The 22,862-nt window shown below is 35.4% G+C and overlaps 1 protein-coding gene across 2 annotated transcripts in view; it reads right to left on the bottom strand.

Moving 5' to 3' along the window:
• LOC149808298 (syntaxin-5-like) overlaps positions 1–22,862 on the bottom strand; it is a 36,948-nt gene that overhangs the window by 5,000 nt on the left and 9,086 nt on the right. For both annotated transcript variants that reach the window (XM_089975746.1, XM_089975752.1), the window contains exons 5-9: positions 21,289–21,473; positions 16,997–17,053; positions 9,166–9,253; positions 3,118–3,257; positions 1,822–1,943 (exon numbers count right to left, since the gene is read on the bottom strand). In XM_089975746.1, coding sequence (XP_089831872.1) covers positions 1,822–1,943; positions 3,118–3,257; positions 9,166–9,253; positions 16,997–17,053; positions 21,289–21,473 — 592 coding nt within the window. The remainder of the gene's footprint in view (positions 1–1,821; positions 1,944–3,117; positions 3,258–9,165; positions 9,254–16,996; positions 17,054–21,288; positions 21,474–22,862) is intronic.

The following is a 22,862-nucleotide window of genomic DNA, read 5'->3' as shown; positions in this document are numbered from 1 at the left end:
TTGCCTTCCTATAATGACTTGGTCCTGTATTCCCTAATTTAGTAGAGTAATCAGGATGAAAATACACTTTTGGTTTTTGTATCACGTTCAGAATCCAAGGTGTTGGATGTATATACATTCAGTTATACTAATGTATAGGAGGCAACAATTAACCAGGACTTTGGGCCCTGGATAGGTGTGACAAAGGTTGTGGCTTTTGGCATTCCATCTTGTCAATAATGTCCAACACAAGTCAGCCACATCGAGTATGCAATATATGAGACGAAAGGCCATTCCATCTGTACGAGTTCCTGAATGTAGATAAATATGAGTCTGCCAATAATTTAGCCAGCCTAGGAGATGTCAGACTGAAATCTGGATTGTTGCTGAGGACATAACTTAAGAAAAGCCTAAACAATAACACAAAGGTCAAGATACTTGTTCCGCTTTGCTGTTTGTGATCAGTCACCACAGTGAAGATTATTGGGCAGACTGAGAACTCTTTTCCCATGTAGGTTCACCAGCCACCAAAGAGAGGCTTCCAAAAAGCAGAATCCATTTCAATGATGTGCACATATCAATAATAAGCCTGAGGGGGCCACATTCCTATGTCTGTCTGAGAAGGTAGGAGACTTGCTTGCCCCAGCCCTCTGTGTTTGCATCTGCTGCGATCATGAGGTATCATCGATATGAGTCTAAAGTGCCTTCGGTATGCAACCTCAAATGGTTGCTGATTGAGAGAGTTGGTCCAATTGTCAAGGCGTGAGTGAAATGTTGGGCACAAGCAGGTGCAGTAACCTTGATATTCTTGGGATATGGTGCCAATCCCTATACCATGTGGAGAACACTCTGCCCGACTGCCACCTAGGGTGGGCAGATAACTTCTAGCTCTTTAGCTTAAAGTATTTATCCTGTGAGGGCTGAATTTTTGAAGTAACAGTAGTTCTCCTGGGTAATGTTTTTAAAGAAGAAAATGTCACTGGTTAGGTTCACCATTAACTTGAGTCTGGACAGTGGTCAAGTACAAAACAGAGATATACATTACATACTATCAATGAAAAAAGCCAACAAGCAATACAAACTAAATAGACATAACATTGTATTTAAATATGGTGTAAAAAAATTAAGTGGAAAATATGTACCAGGCAAGACTACATTTTAAACAACTCAAGGCTATGTTGTTGTTGTTGTAGGGTTTAACGCCATTTTACAGCACACAATAGGCTATACATGGTGGCCAGTATTAATGGTGGAGGAAGAACCCAGGAAAACCCTGGAAAGAACCACCGACCCACGAGAAGCTACTGGCAAGCTTTCTCACATACCCACATTGGCTGAATCCGAGACTCAAACCCACGCAGACAGAGGTGAGATGGCAGTGATCCATAATGCACAGCACTTTAGACCACTTGGCCACTTGAGGCCCCCACTCAAGGTTATCAAACAAAGCTTAATGGGGTAAATTTCTTTTACATTATAAAAATGTATAAAAAATGTAATCCATTGCTGACAAACCTGTGAAATTAAATGACTGTCAAAAGCCTGCAAGTTTGGTAAATTAAAATGGACCCATACTAGTCTTGGACAATGTGAAGAGTCTAACAGGATTTTAAGTTATGCTTTCGTTATCTTGCTGAGAAATTATGGGTCTTTATGAATACAATGACCAATATACCAGCATAGTTGTCAAAAGGGACAGTAAACTCTGAATTGTTTCAATCAATACAATTTTGCGCAAATAAAATGTGCAACCCATTATTATCACAGTGAAATGCATCAAATTAAAATTTCACACATGTATGTGACTCAAGAAAGATTTTGCAGCTAAATGTTGATATATACCTTGCTACCATTTCCTCCTGCTCTTTGACCATATGTGCCAGCTGTGTAAATATCTGACCCAACTCAACTATTGTAGATTCAATGTTCTGCATGGTCTCTGCTCTACTTTGTATATATGAATCCTGTAATAATAATTTAAAATCAAATAATTTCTTTACAATCTTTGATAATTATAAAAGCCTCAAAATGTAATAGTTTTTATACATTCATCCCAAAGCAAGGTAAACAAAGGTCATTTATGAACAAAATATGAATCTTGGGAAACATTTTTCATACAAAAATTGAGATTACACGTTATACTTTATCCAACCATAAACAATTATATAGCTTCCAAATAACAACACAATTATAATCCTTCCAGATAACAACAAACCAAGCTATTAAAAAGTATTGATTTAAAGTTCATTTCAAATAAAGGAGTACTTTTGAAAGATTTTTCACAGCTTTTCTCATCATTTAAAAAAACTAAAAAATTGCCCAAGTTTGATCAAATGTACATGCCAACTGAAAGAAAAATGTATCATTGCTGAAAAAATATGTCATCTGTAGAAAAAGACAGAACTGATTATAAACACAATGGGAAAAACAACTTGCTCTACACCTCTGCAGTTTGACAGCAGAGCTACGATGCTAGCAGATAAACATTACTGACCCAAATGAATGGTTGCTTGGTAATGGAATTAAATTCAGGAGTAAATGTATGTATGTCCTAAGCTATAAAGAACAGGTTCCACAAGATATCTCCTCTTCACTGGTACAAGTCATTATGACACAGTTTACAAGAAATGTTGCATAGATCTTGAAAACAATTTGTCACTGTAACAGTTCTGGTGCATGACCCACACATAGCCTATGTTGCATAAAATATGCCATTTTTGTGGCAACTGATGAATGGGGGCTCTGGAATCAGAACTCAGATGAGAGTTTGAAGAGAACTCAGATGGGAGTTAAAGACATGATGAGTAAACCCAGAAATAAAGTACACACTGGATTCATGCACCAAAAAGCTAACCCAGAGTTTAATTTGTCTGGTGACAGGTAAATGAAAAACTTTTTACACAATGTTGCATAAATCCTAGCAACTAGGTTACAGTGACCCAGTTTTGGTACAAAACAACTTTATACTAATATGCATGTACACTAAAAGTTTGGTGATAATAGATGCAATGAAATAAGAGTTATAGCCTGGTTAGGTGGCAGCATGGATGGATAGACAAAGTAAAGCATATAAAACTAGTGCTTCTGGAAGAAGGGAAATAACAAAATATTAGCCAGTACAGATGCACTGGTATCAACCTGTTCATCTATGAGCTGCAACTGCTGCTGATACCGTGACTTGTCATTTGCCCCTGTGTGGTCATCCATCATGTCTATTGCCACATGACCACCTGTGGCCCCCATATGTTTAGCCTCATCCTGCAGGAGAACAGATTGACCTAGGGACAGAATAAAAAATATATAGTTAATAACATCTTTTGCATCAATGAATATTTTCAACTTCAAGCAAATGTCCTAAATTCATGACATGTATATAACAGTTTTCATACCTTTTACATTTCCCTCTTTACTGTGACAACAAATTTCAGTGTTGCTTATTTATCAAAAACTTGTATGGTAATAAATGCGATATAAGGTAAATCTGTGTGAATATGGTTTGGTTAATCGAATAACCCACTTTACACACAATGAAAGTGTTTGTGCAGATATATCATACTTTAACTCTGTGAGGAGTAAGAAATAGTGTGATCTCCCTTGACACAAAGGCTCAATCCTTCTTAAGTATGCACCGGGTCCTGTAGACAAACCTGAGATGAAGTAGCCACAGCAGACAGGAATTTCATTACAAAAGTTTGATTCCCCATGAACAGCAGCCTGTTACAGGCAATGAAAGCATAAGAGATACTGACCCATTTTGTTTGAACTGCATAAGTTCAGGTCCAATGACTGAGAATGTATTTTGCTGATTCTGCCTGCTGTTCACTAACTCACTGAGTAAGCAGGTCTTATATGAGAGGTCAACCAATGGGGCTCTTGTGAGTGGTTCAAATGGCTTCCTGCTCAGCCAGGTTAATATCCTTGATAAATTACACTTTTGAAAAGTGTCAATATCTTTGGACATATGTAATTAAAATTGGACAGAGGATTAAAGAAGTCTTTGTTCTGTTCAATATGCTCTCCTCCATGATTACAGAGGGTGTCAGTGACCATGGAATAGTTGACTTTGTGATTGGTGGTAACAGTTTCTCATCAACAAATCTTAGTAGGAAGTTAACTATATGAGGTATTGATGCCCCAAATGGTATAAAGTGTGCTTGGCACACCAATGTTAAGAGTTTTATTTGTCTTCGTACGCTTTTAAAGTGAAGGGCCATTTCACTTGAGGAATGTCTCCAACAATGGACAACAGAATAATAGGTAAAAAGTGCATATGTAGATGGCATATGGCACTGCTGCATTAAGCAAACCCAGCAACCAAAGAAATTCTCAGATTGTCCTGTATAAGCAATTAAGCCACCACTGTACCGATTTTAAATGTTCATTCCTGAGGGAGACATATTCTGTTTACTCGAGTGTTGAACTCCATACCTAGATCAACAAAATGCTGAGATAGTATAAGGTCAGGTCAGCAACAAGGGATATCATGTCTAGCTCCAAGATATAACTCACCTTATGTTTTTGTAGAATGTAGTCCGGGTGGTTATCACTGCCATTGTGAAAGTGGTCCAGACATGAGCCATTTTCAGTCCATCAAACAAGTGAAACCCATGGGACTGAGAAAGGTCTGAACTCGTAAGGGGTGTCTTTGTAGGCAAATCGCAGGAACTTCTTGAAGTCATGTGACTGGGGGCATGAAGATATGCATCTTCCAACTCCACACTGATCACATGGTCTCCCTACTAGGTTGCATTTAGAACCCAATATGGTGTTTCAATCTTTAACCAAAGGGCATGAATGAATTGATTCAGTCTGCTTAGGTTTGATGTCAGGGTGAAGAGTGTCGCATTTGTAACTAAAGCAACTTTGGACAAAGGAGGAGGTGCACTGAAAGTGATACCTAGACCATCAGAAATCACTTGTCCAACATGGAATATCTTTTCCAATTTCGCAGAATTGGAGCCTCTGTGAGAAGGACAGCATGAACAAGATATTATTTTTAGAGATAGGGAGACTCTCTTGGAGAGAAATGCTGGCAAAAATGATGACTCTCTTTCTGTGCCTCTGTGTCCTAGGGGTGTCATAGCAATCCTTCTGCCTTAAAAATCCCTCTGCTCATGGTTCCCACGCTTTTCTAAATATAAATTTCCAGGTTTTTTCCAGCTTGAAATTAATTTTTTCAAGGTTAACATATAATTACTGAATGGAATTAAAGAACTTTTTGGATTAAAAAACATGCATTTTCCAAATCTGAAATGTTTCTCTTTCAAGACTCCTAAACATATGTCAGAAAAGATGATCATGTACAAAACACAAAAAGAGTTACACATAACAAATCTGACTATATTCCCAGATATTGGCATTTAAAGCCATTTCAATATACAGAATACAAATTCTAACTTTACTTTACTGACCTGCATTATGTTTCTATGTGGAAACAATTTAATAAGCATAAATTATTTTGTTTCCTTTCAAACCTTTAATTGTAAAGAATTCTAGAGCAATATATGTGCATGTATACAAAGTAAACATTTCCTATCACAGTATGAAAAAAACCCAATAAATGCAAAGTATTAGAATCTTACCTTGTAACAAAAAAAAGTTCAACCATGAATTTATGTGTGCCAATAAAATCTCAAACACAATTTTTCAACCAAACTAAACTTCTTAAGACAATTTGGTTAAAAATTCCATCATTGAAAGACATTTACAAAAGGATTGATTTAAATGTTGACAAAAGACCTTCAAAATTATATATTGTTGTATAAACAAGGATTGAATTTTCTGTAAAATCAACTTGTCTTCTTGTAGTCCAATAAACCAGTCGCAAAACCTGTATTGATACATGGGCTCTTATCGTTTTTTAATATGTAATAAAAGGGATGACAATTTCTCATCTCTCCTGCATTCTATTTAAGATCTGAAACCAATGCTTCAAGCTACATGTCACTGTGTACTAGTTTCACACCAAGGTTCAGCTCAGAGATTCAACATTTTTCTAATCCAGGTTTCCTCCGAATATTCCAACCCCATTTTTCATATTCGGACATTTAGGATGGAGTGTGGGTTCAGAACAATTACATGTAAAAAATTTGGAATCTGCCGCCACTGTAAGATAGCTTACCAGCGGGCCAGGCAAATTTAAACTATCTTATATTGACTTATACCTGCATGAAATCGATAGGAAAATGGCAAGTAATATATTCATTATGTCTTTAATCAGACGAAACTCTGCATAGATGAAACCTGACCCAGTACTCACCATTTGTGTTAATATTTACATGACTTCACAACTTTATTATAAACGAAAGTATGATACCTTTTGCAAAAACCAGAAAGAACATGTAATTCTCATCATATTTATTTCGAGAACAACTACTTGACTGCACGTCAACCTGGTAGTCACGTGATACAACAAAACTCCAGAAGTAGATCTCGGAATATATATATAGAGAATTTTGTGCTCTTTCGTTTATGTATTTTTATTACAACCAATATACAACTTTCGTTTAATATTTTTTCTACAATATTTGAGAATGACAGTTGTGAGACTCTGCATGCTTGTGCAACTAGCAATCAGAATCGCTAGTACCAGCTCAAATTTCATCAACGCATTAGTTTTATCATCTTTCAGCAGATTAAAGACATATTAATTTTAATACTCGCAATTTCTGAGAAAATAAATAATTTTCATATTAATTTTATGCATGTATAACTCAATTTAACAACATTTAAGTTTGCTAGCCAATTCTCTAAGCGGCTATGCTTTAACGCCACCATGTTCTCCTCTTGTGATGCTAGACTGGTTTTCATACCTCCCATATAAAAAAGATATGGATATTGAACTGTCTGTGAAACAAAAAGTCTACCAGACGAATCAAATCCACTAAGCATTTGGATTGTCTCAACAAATATATTTACGGCAAGTACCCATATGATCCATTCTGCAACCTCCTAATATTCTGGTTAGAACTCGATAAATGTAACTCACGACCTGTTCAGTTACGACTCAATTATGTGTAATTGTGTCGGGTGTCAAGTTGTGGAGGAAAATTCCCGGGTTTTTCCTGACTTTCATCAATATTTGCAAAATTCAAGGACTTTTCACTGTTGGGAAAAAAAATTTCATTTCTCCCAACTTTTTCCCAACTTCCCAGTAGCATGGGAACCATGGTCTGCTGTTGCTGAGAGTGTGAGAGAAGGGAACTGGTCTCCTTGGTGGCTTTTTATCATCAACCTGACATTCAAAAGGAGATATGATGATAAAGGCTGTGAGCATAGCTTGGCCTTCTGATGGTCTTTAGAAAAGGTAGAGATAGAAAGCACTTCATCTAGTTCCATTAGTTGCTTCATAACCCCTATTACAGCAACTGCCAGTGTATGTTGAGCAGCTCTGTTTATGACATGAGCACTTGAAACAAACTTGTAAACATGTCATGGGGGATTCATGGTGGAATGTTTTCCACCTGTTGAAAAAAATGCCGTAAATACTAGATCCAACTAAAGCCCATGGCCAAGACATTGCACAACAAATGCAAGGTGTCATTAAAAGATTCCCAAACCATGTCTACTGAGGATGGCTCTGTCGTTCCCCAAGCTGCTATATCTCACTCGACTGCTGGGTTATCCAAATGGAAAAATGGTCTGGAGAATTGCTGACTAAAATTCAAGGGACAGTGTCTTTGCAAGAAATACTGTTGGTTGACACTTAACTGATGATAAAATAAGCCCAGAATGTCAGTAAATCTGCGTGACTGTGAAAGTAATTTAAAAGGAGATTCTTCCTTTTCACTCAGTAATCAACTGATGCCAGAACTTTAGACCAGGCAGTTGTTGTTGAGTGAGGAGAATGACTGAACTTTAGTGGCAGCAGGTGAAAACCTTCTTCAGTTGAAGCCCATAAAACTGCATCTTTGCGCATTAAGAACTATCTAATAATAATGAGGAACTTGTTAGCAAGTTTTGTTTTCTTTGGATCAAGGTGGTGAAGCCAATGTCGCTTGTGCTATTTACGAAGTATCTGGAGAAGAATGTTGAGGAGGATGTCAGAATTCATTATGGTGACTCCCAAGCTGTTGCTAAGTACATGCTCCCTTTGAGTGCCCAGGGCTTAAGAACCAAGTGAAGGTACATTTCTAGGATACTGAGATATAAAGTTGGCAATTGTATGCAGGTAGTGCCTAACAGCACCATGCAGATTAGACTTATCCACGAGAGTGCCTGTATAACCTGGGTTTGTGAAACTGGACAAAGTTATTTTTTCTGGTGACTGATACTGTATGATTGATTGTGATTGCGGTTGTGACCCATTACAATCAGAGGTATATGGTAGAGTCAAATTGTGATTGAATAAGGGCCATCTTGGTTGGCATGACAATGTCCAGTTTCTGAGATTGAAACGGGATACAAGATATTGATCCACATAGCTGGTCCACAAATTCTGATGTGTGAGATGGTAACTAAGCCTCTTTGTCTGCAATCAAAAACAAAAACAGGTCGTTTGAAATAACAAACATGTTGCATACACTTAGTGTATATACAAAAAATAAACACAGAAAAGTGTTTATCTGGCTCCTGTGAGATCCCAGGTTTAACAGAAATGCTGTCACACTAAAGAGCTTATTAATGAAAAAAATGTTTGCTAAATATTTTTTAAGGATTTCTAGAAACTGGCTTAATCTATGGTTCAAATGCCATTGCCATTAACATACATGTCAGGCAACATATTTCTTTTAGCACATTGTACAATTCAGTAAGCTGTGTCAGGCAACATATTTCTTTTAGCACATTGTACAATTCAGTAAACTGTGTCAGGCAACATATTTCTTTTAGCAAATTGTACAATTCAGTAAACTGTGTCAGGCAACATATTTCTTTTAGCACATTGTACAATTCAGTAAACTGTGTCAGGCAACATATTTCTTTTAGCACATTGTACAATTCAGTAAACTGTGTCAGGCAACATATTTCTTTTAGCACACTGTACAATTCAGTAAACTGTGTCAGGCAACATATTTCTTTTAGCACATTGTACAATTCAGTAAACTGTGCCCTCTTTCATCTGCCTTAGTTTTAGAACAAAATCAGGATTCTACGAAATGTAAAATAAAATTGACTGTACCATGTTATTTTGTTTGTATCCTCTTCCAAATGTATCTTACATGGGGTTTATGATGAATTAAAATTTACCTTGCTGTCCAAATGTTGCTGGTGGCATACTGGCAGATACGGAAGATTGTGAAAATTGTTCCCTTCGGTTTTTCTGATGTTTCAGATTCTAAAAGGCAACAAATTAAAAAAGCCAAGTTAATATCAAGAATTGCTCCTAGTTTACAAATAATTTTACCTCATGTCTGAGACCAAAAAAATTGTTATACAATGTTTATCAAACAATTTCACTGATAAAAACTTTGTTTACAGAGATTTTTCATGCCCTGAAACTTTAATACCTTTAAAGGAAAAAAGTCTAAGCTTTTTCATTGAGCTAAGCAGCCAACCTAAGTATGAATTTTGTTTATTTATGACAGGACACTGAAAAACCTCTTTGAAGCAAATGGAACAGGTTGATTATAAATGAGAACATTTTTGCTATAATTCTTCTGAAATAGAAAGTTTACAGTGAAAGATTGGGCCTGATATCCTTCACATGGCTTGTGTAACTTAACAGTTGACTATTTCATTAATCAGGCTTATTTTACAGTGCTGTAACATGTGCTATGCAAACTATCTCCCAAACTTTACATCATGCTGATCTCACATATTTTATATCCTAATTTCTTTTATATATAAAGATGAAGGCATATTTAATATCTCCAATTTCTTGTTCTTAATCAAGTCAGCCAAGATGACAATGATAATAAACCCAACATATCAAAATGGTGGCTTCAAGTGCGGTAAGAAGCCCAGCCAATCAGATGCATGATTATATCATTAATATGCATGGATCTTGCTCATTACTAGAAGACTCCTGCATCCTGATGATAGAAACATATATTCCAAGTTTGATCAAATCAGATCACAAATATGACTTCAAAATTGGTAACAAGCTCAGCCAATCAGATGCAAAATTACATCATTAATAATAGTATGCATGGATATTTATTAAATTCATCTATGATCTTGATGTTATAAGCCAATTTGTCTAGTCTGATAAAAATCAGATTAGAAATACAGTATCCAGAGTTGTAACCATCAGATGCAAGATCAAATCATTAATACTGATGGATCTAACTCATAATCAAAACCATCAGATGATATAAATGTACATATATTCCAAGTATGATAAAAAACAAATAAAAAATGTAGCTTCCTCAGTTGTAACAAGCTCAGGCAATCAGATACAAGATCACGTCATTAGAATGTGTGAATCTCACTCACTCATCATAAGATTCATCCAAGATCTTCATGAGATAAGCATATATTCCAAGTCTGATCAAAATTGGATCATAAAGCAAACTTTTTAGTAAATTATGGTCCTGCAAGAAAACTTACCCAATCACAATAGTGTTTGGAAATAAACTCTGCTACCTCATGAAATGACAAAATTTTGTCTTTTCTACCAATATACTATAAACATACAGGAAACTCTTACCCATTAGCTCCCCTTGACCACCACTAGAGGGGGCTCTACAGATATTACGAACATCTGAGAGAGTGACAGGTGTAAGGTGAAATTGTTTGCATCTGCAACATACACCATGGACAGAATGTTGGCATACCTTACTTTCATCTACTGTGGCTGAAATTTCTTTGGATATTGTACTTTTGGAAACTTTTCTTCATCTAAGCACATAGCTAACCTAAATGACTGTTCCTGTGTGCTCAAAATCCCTCCCCCAGCCTAAACAGGGAAATGAATGTATTACCATATAAGTAAAATGTAAAAAAGTTATTTGCTCTTTTTCACTGTTTATCTTGGAAGCATAAGAAGTGAAAATGACCAAGAAGAGCTTGCACTTTTTTGGTAGGTGCAGATTTTAACCAAGGCCAATCTGAATACTCTATTAACACATGCCACAAAAATCAATCATACACCAAAATAAAGGGAATTAAAAGTTCTTTTAAGAATACATAAAATATACATGGTCTTTTCTAAACAGCCTGTATAACCAATTAGGAAAACTAGGGAAATTCTTTTTCTTAAAAAGTCTAACCCTATGCAAAATATGAAACTATAGAGCACCACTTAGGTGGCACAGTTTTAAACAAAGCATGATTCCCATGCTTTTCTAAAGACAAATTTCCAGGTCATTTCCAGGGTTTTTTCAGGATGAAATTAATATTTTCAAGGTTCACATATGACCATTACTGAATGGAATTAAAGAACATTTTAGATTGTAAAACATGCATTTTCTAAATCTAAAGATGTTTCTCTTTCGAGACTCTCCAAAACATCTAAGTCAGAAAGGACGATCGTGTACAAAACCACAAAATGTATCACACAAAACAAGTTTTATTATATTCCTATAAATTGACATGTAAAGTCATTTCAATGTACAGAATAAAAATTCTAACATTACTTTGCTGACCTGCATTATGCTGCCAAGCGGGAACAACTTAATGAACATAAATTAATTTTGTTTCCTTTCAAACCTTTAATTCTAAGGAATTATATACATATATTCATTTTCTCAGAAATGGCAAACATTATAAACATTATGTCTTTAATCTGCTGACAGACTAGATGACATATGGTAGTTGTTTACCAATGGGCCTAGCAAATTTAAACTTATGTTTTATCAGCTCAAACCTACATCAAACTGTTAGAAAATTATTTATTTTCTCAGAAATGTAAAGTATTATAAACGTTATGTCTTTAATCTGCTGACAGACTAGACGAAACTACAGCATAGATGAAACCTGACCCTGTACTTGCCATTTGCATTACTAGTCTCATAACTTCACAAATCTCAAACGACGACATAGGAAGTCCAATAGACATGTGACATCAACAAGAAACTCCTTTTGTTGTACAGAAATTCAATTATATTAAATGAAAGTCAGATACTTTTTTTAAAAACCAGCAATCTGGCCAGTCTGATTTATAAAGCAGAGAGCACATGTCAATGTGGTAGTCACGAGATACAACAAAACTCCATAAGTTGTTCTTGGAATATAAAAATATGGAGAATTTTGTGTTCTTACATTTTTGTATTTTTATTACAACCAGCATACGACTTTCGTTTAAATAAATTTTCTCTCTAAAACATGTGAAAATGTGGGTTGTTAGATTTGTGTACTCATGAGACTAGCAATGCAAATCACGAGTACCAGGTAACATTTTATCAACGCTGTAGTTTTATCTTGTCTTTCAGCAGATTAAAGACATAACGATTTTAATACTCACAATTTCTGAGAAAATAAGAAATTTTCATATTGATTTCATGCAGGTATCACTGGATCTAACAACGTTTAAGTTTGCTCGTCCATCCGGTAAGCGGCTACGCTTTGCCACAACCATGTGGTCTCTTGTGATGCTAGACTGGTTTTCATACCTTCCATGTAAGTAAAGATACGGACATCGAGCTGAGTTTGAAAATAAAAGTCTACTAGATGAATCTAATCCACTGAGCATAAAGATTGACTCAGCATATATGTTTATTGCAAGCAATAAAATGATCCATACTGCACCCTCCGAATATTCTGGTTAGAACTTGATAAATTTAAATCATGATCAGTTTAGTTACAACTCAATTACGTCATTGTTTTGGGCGTCATGTTCCCGGGATTTTCCTGACTTTCATTAATATTTGCGAAATTCAAGTACTTTTCATGGTTGAAATTTTTTTTATAATTTCTCCCGATTTTTTCCTGATTTCCCAGTAGCATGGGAACCCTGGCAAAGAGATTCATCAATTTAGGATGCTTGCATTAATGAGGTTGAGAGGATTTTACTACATTGTGATTGGGTAAATATTCACAGAGATACATAATTTACTTAACTGGGTAAATATTCAGAGAGATACATAATTTACCTGAAAGTTTGCTTTCTACAACATTAAATTTAGGAGAATCGTTAAAAGGAGGAGGGAACTCTGAGCATCTCTACATCTACTATTGGTGCCCTTCAGGGGAACAATGACTAGATTTCCTTTATGATGAACAGCCTGCTGTCCTAACTGGAAAGCAGCACAACCAATGGTCACATGATCTGTATAATGATACCCAGCCAAAAAGACAATCACTTAACTCTTCTTACTGATAAGTTCATGGGGCATACAGCAAAAGTGCTAAATTACTGCCCATTAGAAGGTTGTGCAGCTGTCAACTGGATCTGGTGATCATCTGAGCAGCAACCACTGGAACCAACAGATTCAAATTTTGTCTATGTAAAGCTAAATTCTAGACAAAACCACAAAATTCTTGATTGTGCAGGTCAGCCAACAACTTCTATTACATCTTGGATAAAAACAATTATGTTAAAAAGTGAGACTTGCAGAGATCAATCTAAATTCATGAACTGAAATCTTTCAGAGGCAACTCTGATATTTTAAGACTTCAGAATATGCCAAGTGTATACCCACTTCAGCCATGAGTAACTGGCTCAAAGGGCGATATCGTCTTTCCCAGCCTTCATTGGGGAAAAGTGTTGCTTTCCTGAAATGCCTGAGGACATGGACATGGTCACTTCTCTTTCTACCTATCTGCTGAAGAGGAGCATGTGATGACTCGTTGATTGCCTCCAGACAACAGATTTCATAAGCTAGATAGCCTGGTTGTATCATTAGAACTGAAACCATCTGATCTGAACTGGAGATAGATCAGGTCCATTGAATGGCATGTAACTTGCTCACCCTCAATGCCAAATCTAAGTCTATCAGAAAGTATGTATTGTATGATAGTAGCTTCAGTGAGATTCTAGCCAAAGGCTCCAATGATCTGAATTGAGCCATGTCAAAACTCATGAGAGATTCCATTTTGGAAACAGTGAGGGCTTTTGGTCTATTAAAGTCAGAATGGGTTAATAGGTTCGATAGATCATTATCATGACCAATACCCTTTTTGACATGATGCCTGAAAGTAACGGAAATCATGCAGCAGTAATCGTTGATAGTATCCAGGGCTCATGTTTTCTCTTCAAACAGCCAGCTGTAGGACTCAGCAACTCAAAGAGATGATGTTGCTGACTTGGCACCAGTCAGTGAATACGTGCCACGTTCGATTGTAAGATTTCAAGGTGGAGGACTTTCTAGCTTGTGAGATTCTCACCACAATTTGAGGCTGAAATTCCTTTCTCTGCACAGTTCAAATGACAAGAGTCAGGTATGAAGGAGGGGCATGTCTGGACAGGGATGAATTACCAGTCACTGCAGCTGTCTGAGTAGTTTAGGCTTTGTTGGGATTTTCCTAGGCATGTCTGTTGCAAGATCAAGTAGAAGGCTGGACTTGGCCCAACTCAAAATGGGTCTGTCACAATCAGTGTGCAGTTCTGACTCCTCAAGTCTGTAATATTTTTGGTACCAGGACTGGGGGTTAGGGGTGAGGTAGGTGAAGGCCCATAGCCACTCCCAACTGATTAATAGTGCATCCATGACCCTGGCTTCTGAGTCTGGGACTGGGGAGACAAAGGTGGGCAGTTTGTGATTCCACCTTGTGACAACAAGGTCTATCACTGGATGCCCACAATGCATGCAATGTGATTGAAGATCAGTCGATGACCATAATGTATAATGGATATGGCCCTTTCTTGACAGAGTGGATTATGACATTTAAGGCTGGCAGGAGTGTCTTTTATGTACAGTTATATTTAGCTGGGAGCACAAGCACAGAAACTTCTGAACCAGAATACATAGGTTAGGTGTTTTGGTCCCACCCGCTTCTACCATTTGAAGAGTTAGGTCACCAGCATTAAACTGTCCAACATCATAAGAATTATGTTCCTATAAAGTCAGTCCTACCAGACATGAAAAGCTTTGATTATAGCCTTCAATTCTAGAAGGATGATATAAAGATGCAATTTCTCTGGACCCTACTTGCCAGTGAATGTGTCAAATCATGGCAAAAGGTGGGTTCCAAACTCATATAAATTGGCATCTATGCAAAATGCAATTTCTGGTTCAGGCTTTTCTACAGGGATACTTGATGTGAATCAATCTTTGTCGTGCCACTGATGCTGGAATAATGCTACCACATTCATGTTCCTGACTTGTGACAAAAGGGACAAGAGATCATTCCTGCCCTCACCAGAATAGAACTTACTTTGTGTTTTGAGAGGATGTTGTAGATACACCACAACTGCTGTCAATAAGTCAACCTGAAATGGGTGTTGAGGTAGCTGATGAGTTTTTGTGAATGCATAGGACTTGTGTTGAGGCTAAATAAGAACATACAAAACTGCTTTTGTTTGTTTTGGCAGACAAACTATAGGAATGTGCAGCGGGGTGTATAGGGATGTGTAACTATGCACTGATCAAGTCTAGAATGATCATAAATTTGTCACTTTTGGTTGGATGTCTGATTGGTTAAGCTGCTTTCATTTTGAACTTTGGCACTGCACTATGTTTGTTTCCACTGACCTTTGACACTTGAAAGAACCTGGAATAAAACACCAAACAGCTTGGTTTCCAAATCGTCTCCACTGCCAACCTGTTGAATAACCACCTTATCTCCTTCTGTATAATTTCAGCCTTCTCCAAACCTAACAGAACACCTATCATGAAATCCAAAGCCCCTCCGAAACAACCTGTACTGACCATTCACTTTGTGAAAATAGGTTCATCCAATTCTGATGGAAATGAAGGAGTCTTGTGACAACCAGTAGGCTGTCTGTAGGCAGTGGGATGGTGAGTCAATGTCAGTTATTAAGAGGCTTTTGGAAAGAAAATCCAAGTTTCTTACCTTCTTTATTAAACAGCATCTTAGACTGACAAAGCTGAAATTTGACTGAGCTTGAACCTATTACTGCTGTGGCCTTTTATCTCTTTTCTTTGCCGAGTGTCCTTTGAGGATGACACCAAATGGGTCTGAATATATGAGCACTAGGGATGGCAAGTAGTTCATATGCTGCATGCAACCTTACTTGCGCTATCGGACTACCACATAATGATGGCATCCCAAAAGGTTGTCACACAGAGCACTGGAGAATGTTGCAACTTGAGTAATGACTAGCAAAGACCAAACACACACATAAATGTGGCTTCAAGAGTGGCACCAAAGTTTGCCAAACAGGTGGTAGATACCTCATCATAATATATATATATATCTGCTCATTAATAAACTTGTATACTGAGAATTTGAGGATATAAACCCATATTTCAGGTTTTATAGCCATTATTTATGTATCACATTCTGTCAACATGAAAATTCTACGAAAAATTATTTTTTAATAATTTAATACATTGTTCCAGGCTACCTCTGCCTTCAGTGCCTCAGAGAATAAATATATAGAAACGATATAAAAGATAACATTAAAATGAAACAAAGATATTGTAAAATGGCACATATATAGATACTGTGTGTTTAATAAACCTCTACACTGGCATCAATATGCAGTCTTGAACTAACTTAATGTGCAGAAACCATCGTTTTCTTATTAGACTTACCATGACCATGACTGTAACCCCAGAAACTAAAGGTTTCTATATTAACCTAAGTACATGTAATCCACAAAGTTTGATACAAGAACTTACTCCATAACAAAAGTTATTCTGCAAAACTAAATTTTATGTTAACAATCACCTTAACGTTTCAGCGTTACACAGCAAAATCAAGAGGCATCTTACAAACCACAAATGCAAGCCCTTCACTGATAGGGTGTCAAAATTTGCAGTACCCGAGTTTCTTTGATTGAAAGTCTTTTCAAACACAGACATTTTACATTATAAATAAGGATAATTGTAGTTTAAAAAATAATGGCCACTTTGTTTCAAAAAATGTCTTCTATGTGTACAATTTCAAAAGAAATAAAAGATAACTATTCTCATTCCTATTTTAGCTAAAGCAGACAGGTTTGCAAGCAAAACTGTGTACAATAAAAATGACCGTCAGTATAAGTGTAAAATAGAAATAGATTCATACTCACTTCGGTCCTGACTTCAAGAACTTGCCTGAAATTATTGGACATATTTGCCAACTGGGACTGAAAATAGTAATAACAAAAGTAATGTTAAAGCTTCTGGCCATAGGAAAATAATTTAAAAATTTAGATAATTCAAAAACACAGTTTGTTGCTATCCCAATGATCAGCAGTGAAAATATTTTCAATAATGGTAAACTTGGGTCATGAAAAGAGGGTAATCAAAGTAGACACTTAAAACACTGTGCAGACAATTTAGCAACTAAATCAAGTGGAGTGACTCTCAGCACATTGTGAAATCATATCATTATGTCTACAAACCAACAACATGGTCACTGTGGCACATGCAAATATACATAGCCAATCCATAATTACCTTGATACATAGCAAAACAGAGCAAAGAGCATGGGCTCTCTAAGTGTTGCTAAAAGACAATTAGTGCCTGACCTAAAAGCATGTGCTCTCCAATTGTTGCTACAAGACAATTAGTGCCTGATGTAAAATCATGTGTTAGCCATGTGTTGCTACAAGACAATTAGTGCCTGACGTAAAATCATGTGCTAGCTATGTGTTGCTACAAGACAAGTAGTGCTTGACCTAAAACATGTGCTTTCCAGGTGTTGCTACAAGACAATTAGTGCCTGACGTAAAATCATGGGTTCTCCAGGAGTTGCTACAAGACAATTAGTGCCTGACCTAAAAGCATGTGTTCTCCAGGAGTTGTACAAGACAATTAGTGCCTGACCTAAAGCCTCGTCTTCTACAGATTACACGCTAATAATATTTGTCAAAATTGATCTGGAAAAAGAATGCTGGTTTAATACTGTATGAACCTAACAACATTTATTGTTAAATAAGAATATTGTCAATAGAACATTGTATGCTGACCATGTGGCCAATAGTATTATATACTTTATGTAAACAAAACACTATGCTGACTACTTGATAAATAGTATACTGTATGCCAACCATGTTGTAAATAGTATTATACACTGTTTATATATAGTAAATCATATACTGACCATGAGGTAAGCAGTATTATTACACTTTATGCATGTAGTATACTGTACACTAACCATGTGGTAAATAGTATTATTATACTTTGCTTAAATAAATAGTAAATTATATGTCGACCATGTGGTCAATAGTATTTATTATACTTTATGTACATTGTATACCTATCATGTGCTAGAATATTATACTTTATGTAATTAGAACACTGTATGTTGATCACGTGGTAAATTATTACACTTTATGTAAATAGAACATTGAATACTTACTATGTGGTAAATAGTATTATTATACTTTGTTGATGTAAATAGTAACTGGTATACTGACCACATAGTAATTAGTATCATTATACACCACTCCCTCGATAACTCACAACCCTGTTTATAATGTGGGGTCAGGCATGGATCCATTTTTATTTTAAAAAAATACCCAAGAATTGATCCATATCTGTTAAACTTGAAGAAAATCACAATCAAAACTGGTAAATGAAACTCTGATATATCAGTCGTTTTATTGTCAAAAACAGCAGATAGGACCTGGAAATTTTAATCAACATATGAAATTATCAACTTTTAATAAGAGGTCATATATTTTTGCTACATGTTCTTTCCAAACGATCTTCACTGAAATTTCAAGAAATGAAAATGTAATTTACATCTAGTGGAGGCAATATTCAATATTCAACGAAAATGTGATCAATGGAAATGTCACTTAGGTCTAGTGGAGGCAGTACTTGCATAAATAAATACCAATGAATAAGTTTTTATCAAGTGAAATTTATGTTTTAGTTCTATCATTTAGATCTATTTAAGTGTAATCATCATAAATGCAATGTGTCTTCCTTTATTTAAACATAAAATGTGTCAATCCACCATAACAGCTGAGCATTTCTCAGAGAACCTACTTAAGTGCCGATCGTGTTTTATTATCTGACTTGTGGAACTATTTGTTCTATTCTTGAACTGAATTAAAAGTTGACCTCATTTGTACTATCCTGTTAACAGCATCTTTTGTATCAAATAAAAGGGGTGGAACAAAAGAAAAGTTAAAAGGCATGAAAACTGCACATGCATAAGATCTAGTGGCCCCAGTTACATGTCTGTCGAACTCATCTCAATTGATCAATCGAACACAGTTATAATTATCATTGTGTACTTAATATATTTATACAACCTTAAATTAACCTACTTGATCATCAATGTGATCAAAAAGCATGGCAATCAAGTGAAAAGACTATGTAAAATAAAGAGCTTTGTTTCACAGATAAAGATCATTGCGGAGAAATGAGTTTCAGAGAATTCCTAAATTGGCACTTACAGATATCCTCAGGGATGAGAAGAAGTTTCACTATTACTTGCAATGAAATGATGGCATCAATATTTTACTAATTAAACAAAACAAAAAACGAATCTTGTGTTGTGATCTATCAACAGTTAGTCTGGTTCCCTGCTTTGTGACTCCCTGATCCACACTCGGTTATCACACAACAAGCTGGGAACCCAACTAATCAACAACAACAAAAAAGCAGTGATGTAATGCACCAATGTTTTTGCATACATGTGAAGATTGTTGAAACCAAGTGAAATAACGTTAATGATTCTTTCAGATGTTGGGCATCTAGAAAATAAATGTACAGTATACAGAATAATGAACAACTTCATTAGAAAAGCACTTTATTGACAATTATTCTCAACACAATTTTAAAACAAGTATTCAGTCATTAAAATGCCCAGTTCCCCTCCCCCCTTTAGTTTTTGTCAATGTCTAGCAGGGATGGCATCACTTCTTATTTTTTTAGGTTTCTCGGGAACTTGTGCCCTCAATTCAAGTGCCGTCTATGTTTCTGTACCCCACTGTACACAAGTTAATAAGGGAGAGGTGTACTTTATGTAAACAGTGCTATGTGTTAAATAGTATAATTATACTTTATGTAAAGAGTATATCGAATGCTAACCATGTAGTAAATAGCATTATTATACTTTATATACACAGTACATTGTATGCCGCGTTTGTGTGATTTGGAGTTTTAATTTACCTTGAACAATTTTAGTCATATAGTTACAATGTCTGCTGTGAAGCAGTTAATAGAAATAAATGATTCTGAATTTCAAAATGTCAACAAATCAGCTGATTAAAAACTGGTTAATCAAAAAGTTGGTCAAGAGCATTTTTCAGATAAATGTGTGACTGCTATTTGCATCACTTCTGGCCTAGTTGGACCATGTGATGTTTATCCCAATTCTTCAGAACATCGACTTTGGAACTGTTAATGAAACAGTATGCATTACATGACCCATTCAAAGAGTACAAAACCTTTCTAAGGAACTTAAAATTAAAACTGCCATTAACTAAATGAATCTTACAGAAACTATTATTACAAATATATATATATATATATATATATATATATATATATATATATATATATATATATATGTAGGTATGTATGTATATGTAGCATAACTATTTTAATGTGCAAGAGAAAAGGATACAAAAATCAACAAAAAAGCACCAAAAAGCTGTTTATTTTGTAAAATAAATACAACACAATTTCAAGAATACATATTTTATATTTCCTTATTTTTAAACTTATGTTGTCATATTTTGGGACAAGTGTTGAATTTAAAGACCTTGAAACAGTATGGCAAATACGGTAACATTCTTTTGAGCAGTTTATAACAGGAAATTGGTTCATAATTTTCTAAATGATGATCAACATTACTTTATTAAATTCAAAGGTCTTGAAACAAGATGCTATCAGTCAAGTCTTGTCAAAATCTGTTGGGCAGTTTTTGAGAAAAAGTCTTTTGGAAGTTTTAGTAATTGTAGTAAAGTGGCCAGATTTCATGGTGAATCACCATCCTTTGTATGAAATCAAAGACACCAGGATAATCAGGTAAATTTGGATGTGTGGTTTTAATAATAAATCACTGAAAGACTTTACAGTAATGACTGTCATATTTGTTGATAGATGAACAGTTTTATTCATAAATAACTGAAATAACTTTAAAAAACCACAAACATATGTATGACAAAAGATATACAGTGCACGCTGCGCCATACTATATCAAGAATGTGTTAAATCCATAATAAGAAATATTACGTTGCAAGTCAATTGTACCATAATATTTGCTGTACATCTTGAAACGAAACTGTAACATGGTTAATGTCAATATCATTAATTTGGTTGGCCTGAAAAGTGAGTCCCACCATGTCTTACAACCTCCAAATGCAGGCCTTCTAAAAACAATAAGTTACCGACAGAAGAGAAAGACAGACTCGTATACCTGTAATGCAACAACCACTGAATTGGAGTGAGTCTGATTTTGACCATTTTGTGTCTGTTTTGTCCGGATCAGCTCCTGTAACTGTGCAATCTGTTTGTTTAAACTGTTTATGTCCTCTTTGATGATGTATGTTAATTCCTGTATTTCTACTGGCTTGTCATCAAACAAGGACTTCCTTTTCGCCACTTAAATGAAGAAATTGCCATCTTTATAAGTTACATAATTTTTCTTATAATACAAGCAGTTTGATACATCCAAAGTGATAAAGTACTTTTTCTTTCAAAATTATAGGTAAGAAGCAAATGAAAGGAATTGATCTTATTGGGTGAAATAACTACATATTTGGCAAATATTCTTGCCTCAAATCTGACTTGATTTCCAGAAAGGTAGATAAAAATTATCACCTCATTTTAATCCTCCTTACAATGAATATATATAGTGATTCACTATGTTGTCAAATTGCCTCTATTTAGCAATGGATTGCCAGATAAAAAACTTGATTGTTTTACACAATTCTTAACTATATTTTTCTTAGTTAAACATAAAAAACTCTACAATATGCTGTTTTATCATACAATAAAAAATCTGCTCAAACAGGTTGCTTTTTCAATAAATATCATCATCAACTTAAGAATTAACAGCTGGCCATATGGAAAGTCATTGCAGTAACACCTTCTTTAATTTACTACTTATTAACTGTCTCAGAGACACACAGGGCAACAAAAAACAATATATCAACTTAGAAGCAGGCCTTCTGTCTTCCAAATATGAAATTATATTTGGATTTGTCAATAAATATTCTAACAGTTTATGCAACACCAATTAAACATGAAAATATTGAAACCTGAGGCAAGTTTTTTTCAAAATAAAATCACCAGTCACTTCAATGATGAAAAATCAAACTCAACTGAAATTTGACTTGCCAACAGACTACTGAAATTATAACTAGAGTCTTCTGGTCCAAAGCAGTACAGCTAAAAACTCCTAATCTGACATGAAATTTACCAGACTTAGGCTTGTGGACAATGATTAATATGTGTTCATCAGCTGCTATCACACAAACATTGAAGTTGAGTGCTAGTGCTGATAATTGATCACAGTCAGGTCTCATCAATATCAAGCTATACCCAAACTGGATCAAATCTAAAGATAATTTGAGAGTAATTGCACGGAAACTAAAGCCAAATGGACAGACAGTCTGATGGATGTAAGGATAAACAGGCCCGATTTAATGTCAAGATTTCTACAAAAGGCACTGTAAATATACAGCTGATCTGACCAAGGTTAGAACATTGCAGACATGTCAGCACAAGGTGACTAAAAAATACCTGACCTTCATAAAGCAAAAATGGGAGTATTGCCCATGTGCCCATAGCTTTCTTAATAGTCCTTCATAAAGGCACTGTTCATCTTTGGTCAAGGTATGTGGACTGGAACAAAACGTGCTGTGCAAAACCAAATTTTTTCTTATCTGACTATATAAAACTTTGACTTCTGAATTTTAGGCACCAAAATAAATATGTTACTTTCTTAGCCTAAATGCAAATGAAACACAAAGTTTGGTCAGGGTACTT

The sequence above is a fragment of the Sinohyriopsis cumingii genome, chromosome 1 (assembly GCF_028554795.1).
Source record: "Sinohyriopsis cumingii isolate HCF-2022 chromosome 1, ASM2855479v2, whole genome shotgun sequence".
NCBI classification, from domain to species: Eukaryota; Metazoa; Mollusca; class Bivalvia; order Unionida; family Unionidae; genus Sinohyriopsis; species Sinohyriopsis cumingii.
This window is presented reverse-complemented; position numbering and strand designations above follow the sequence as displayed.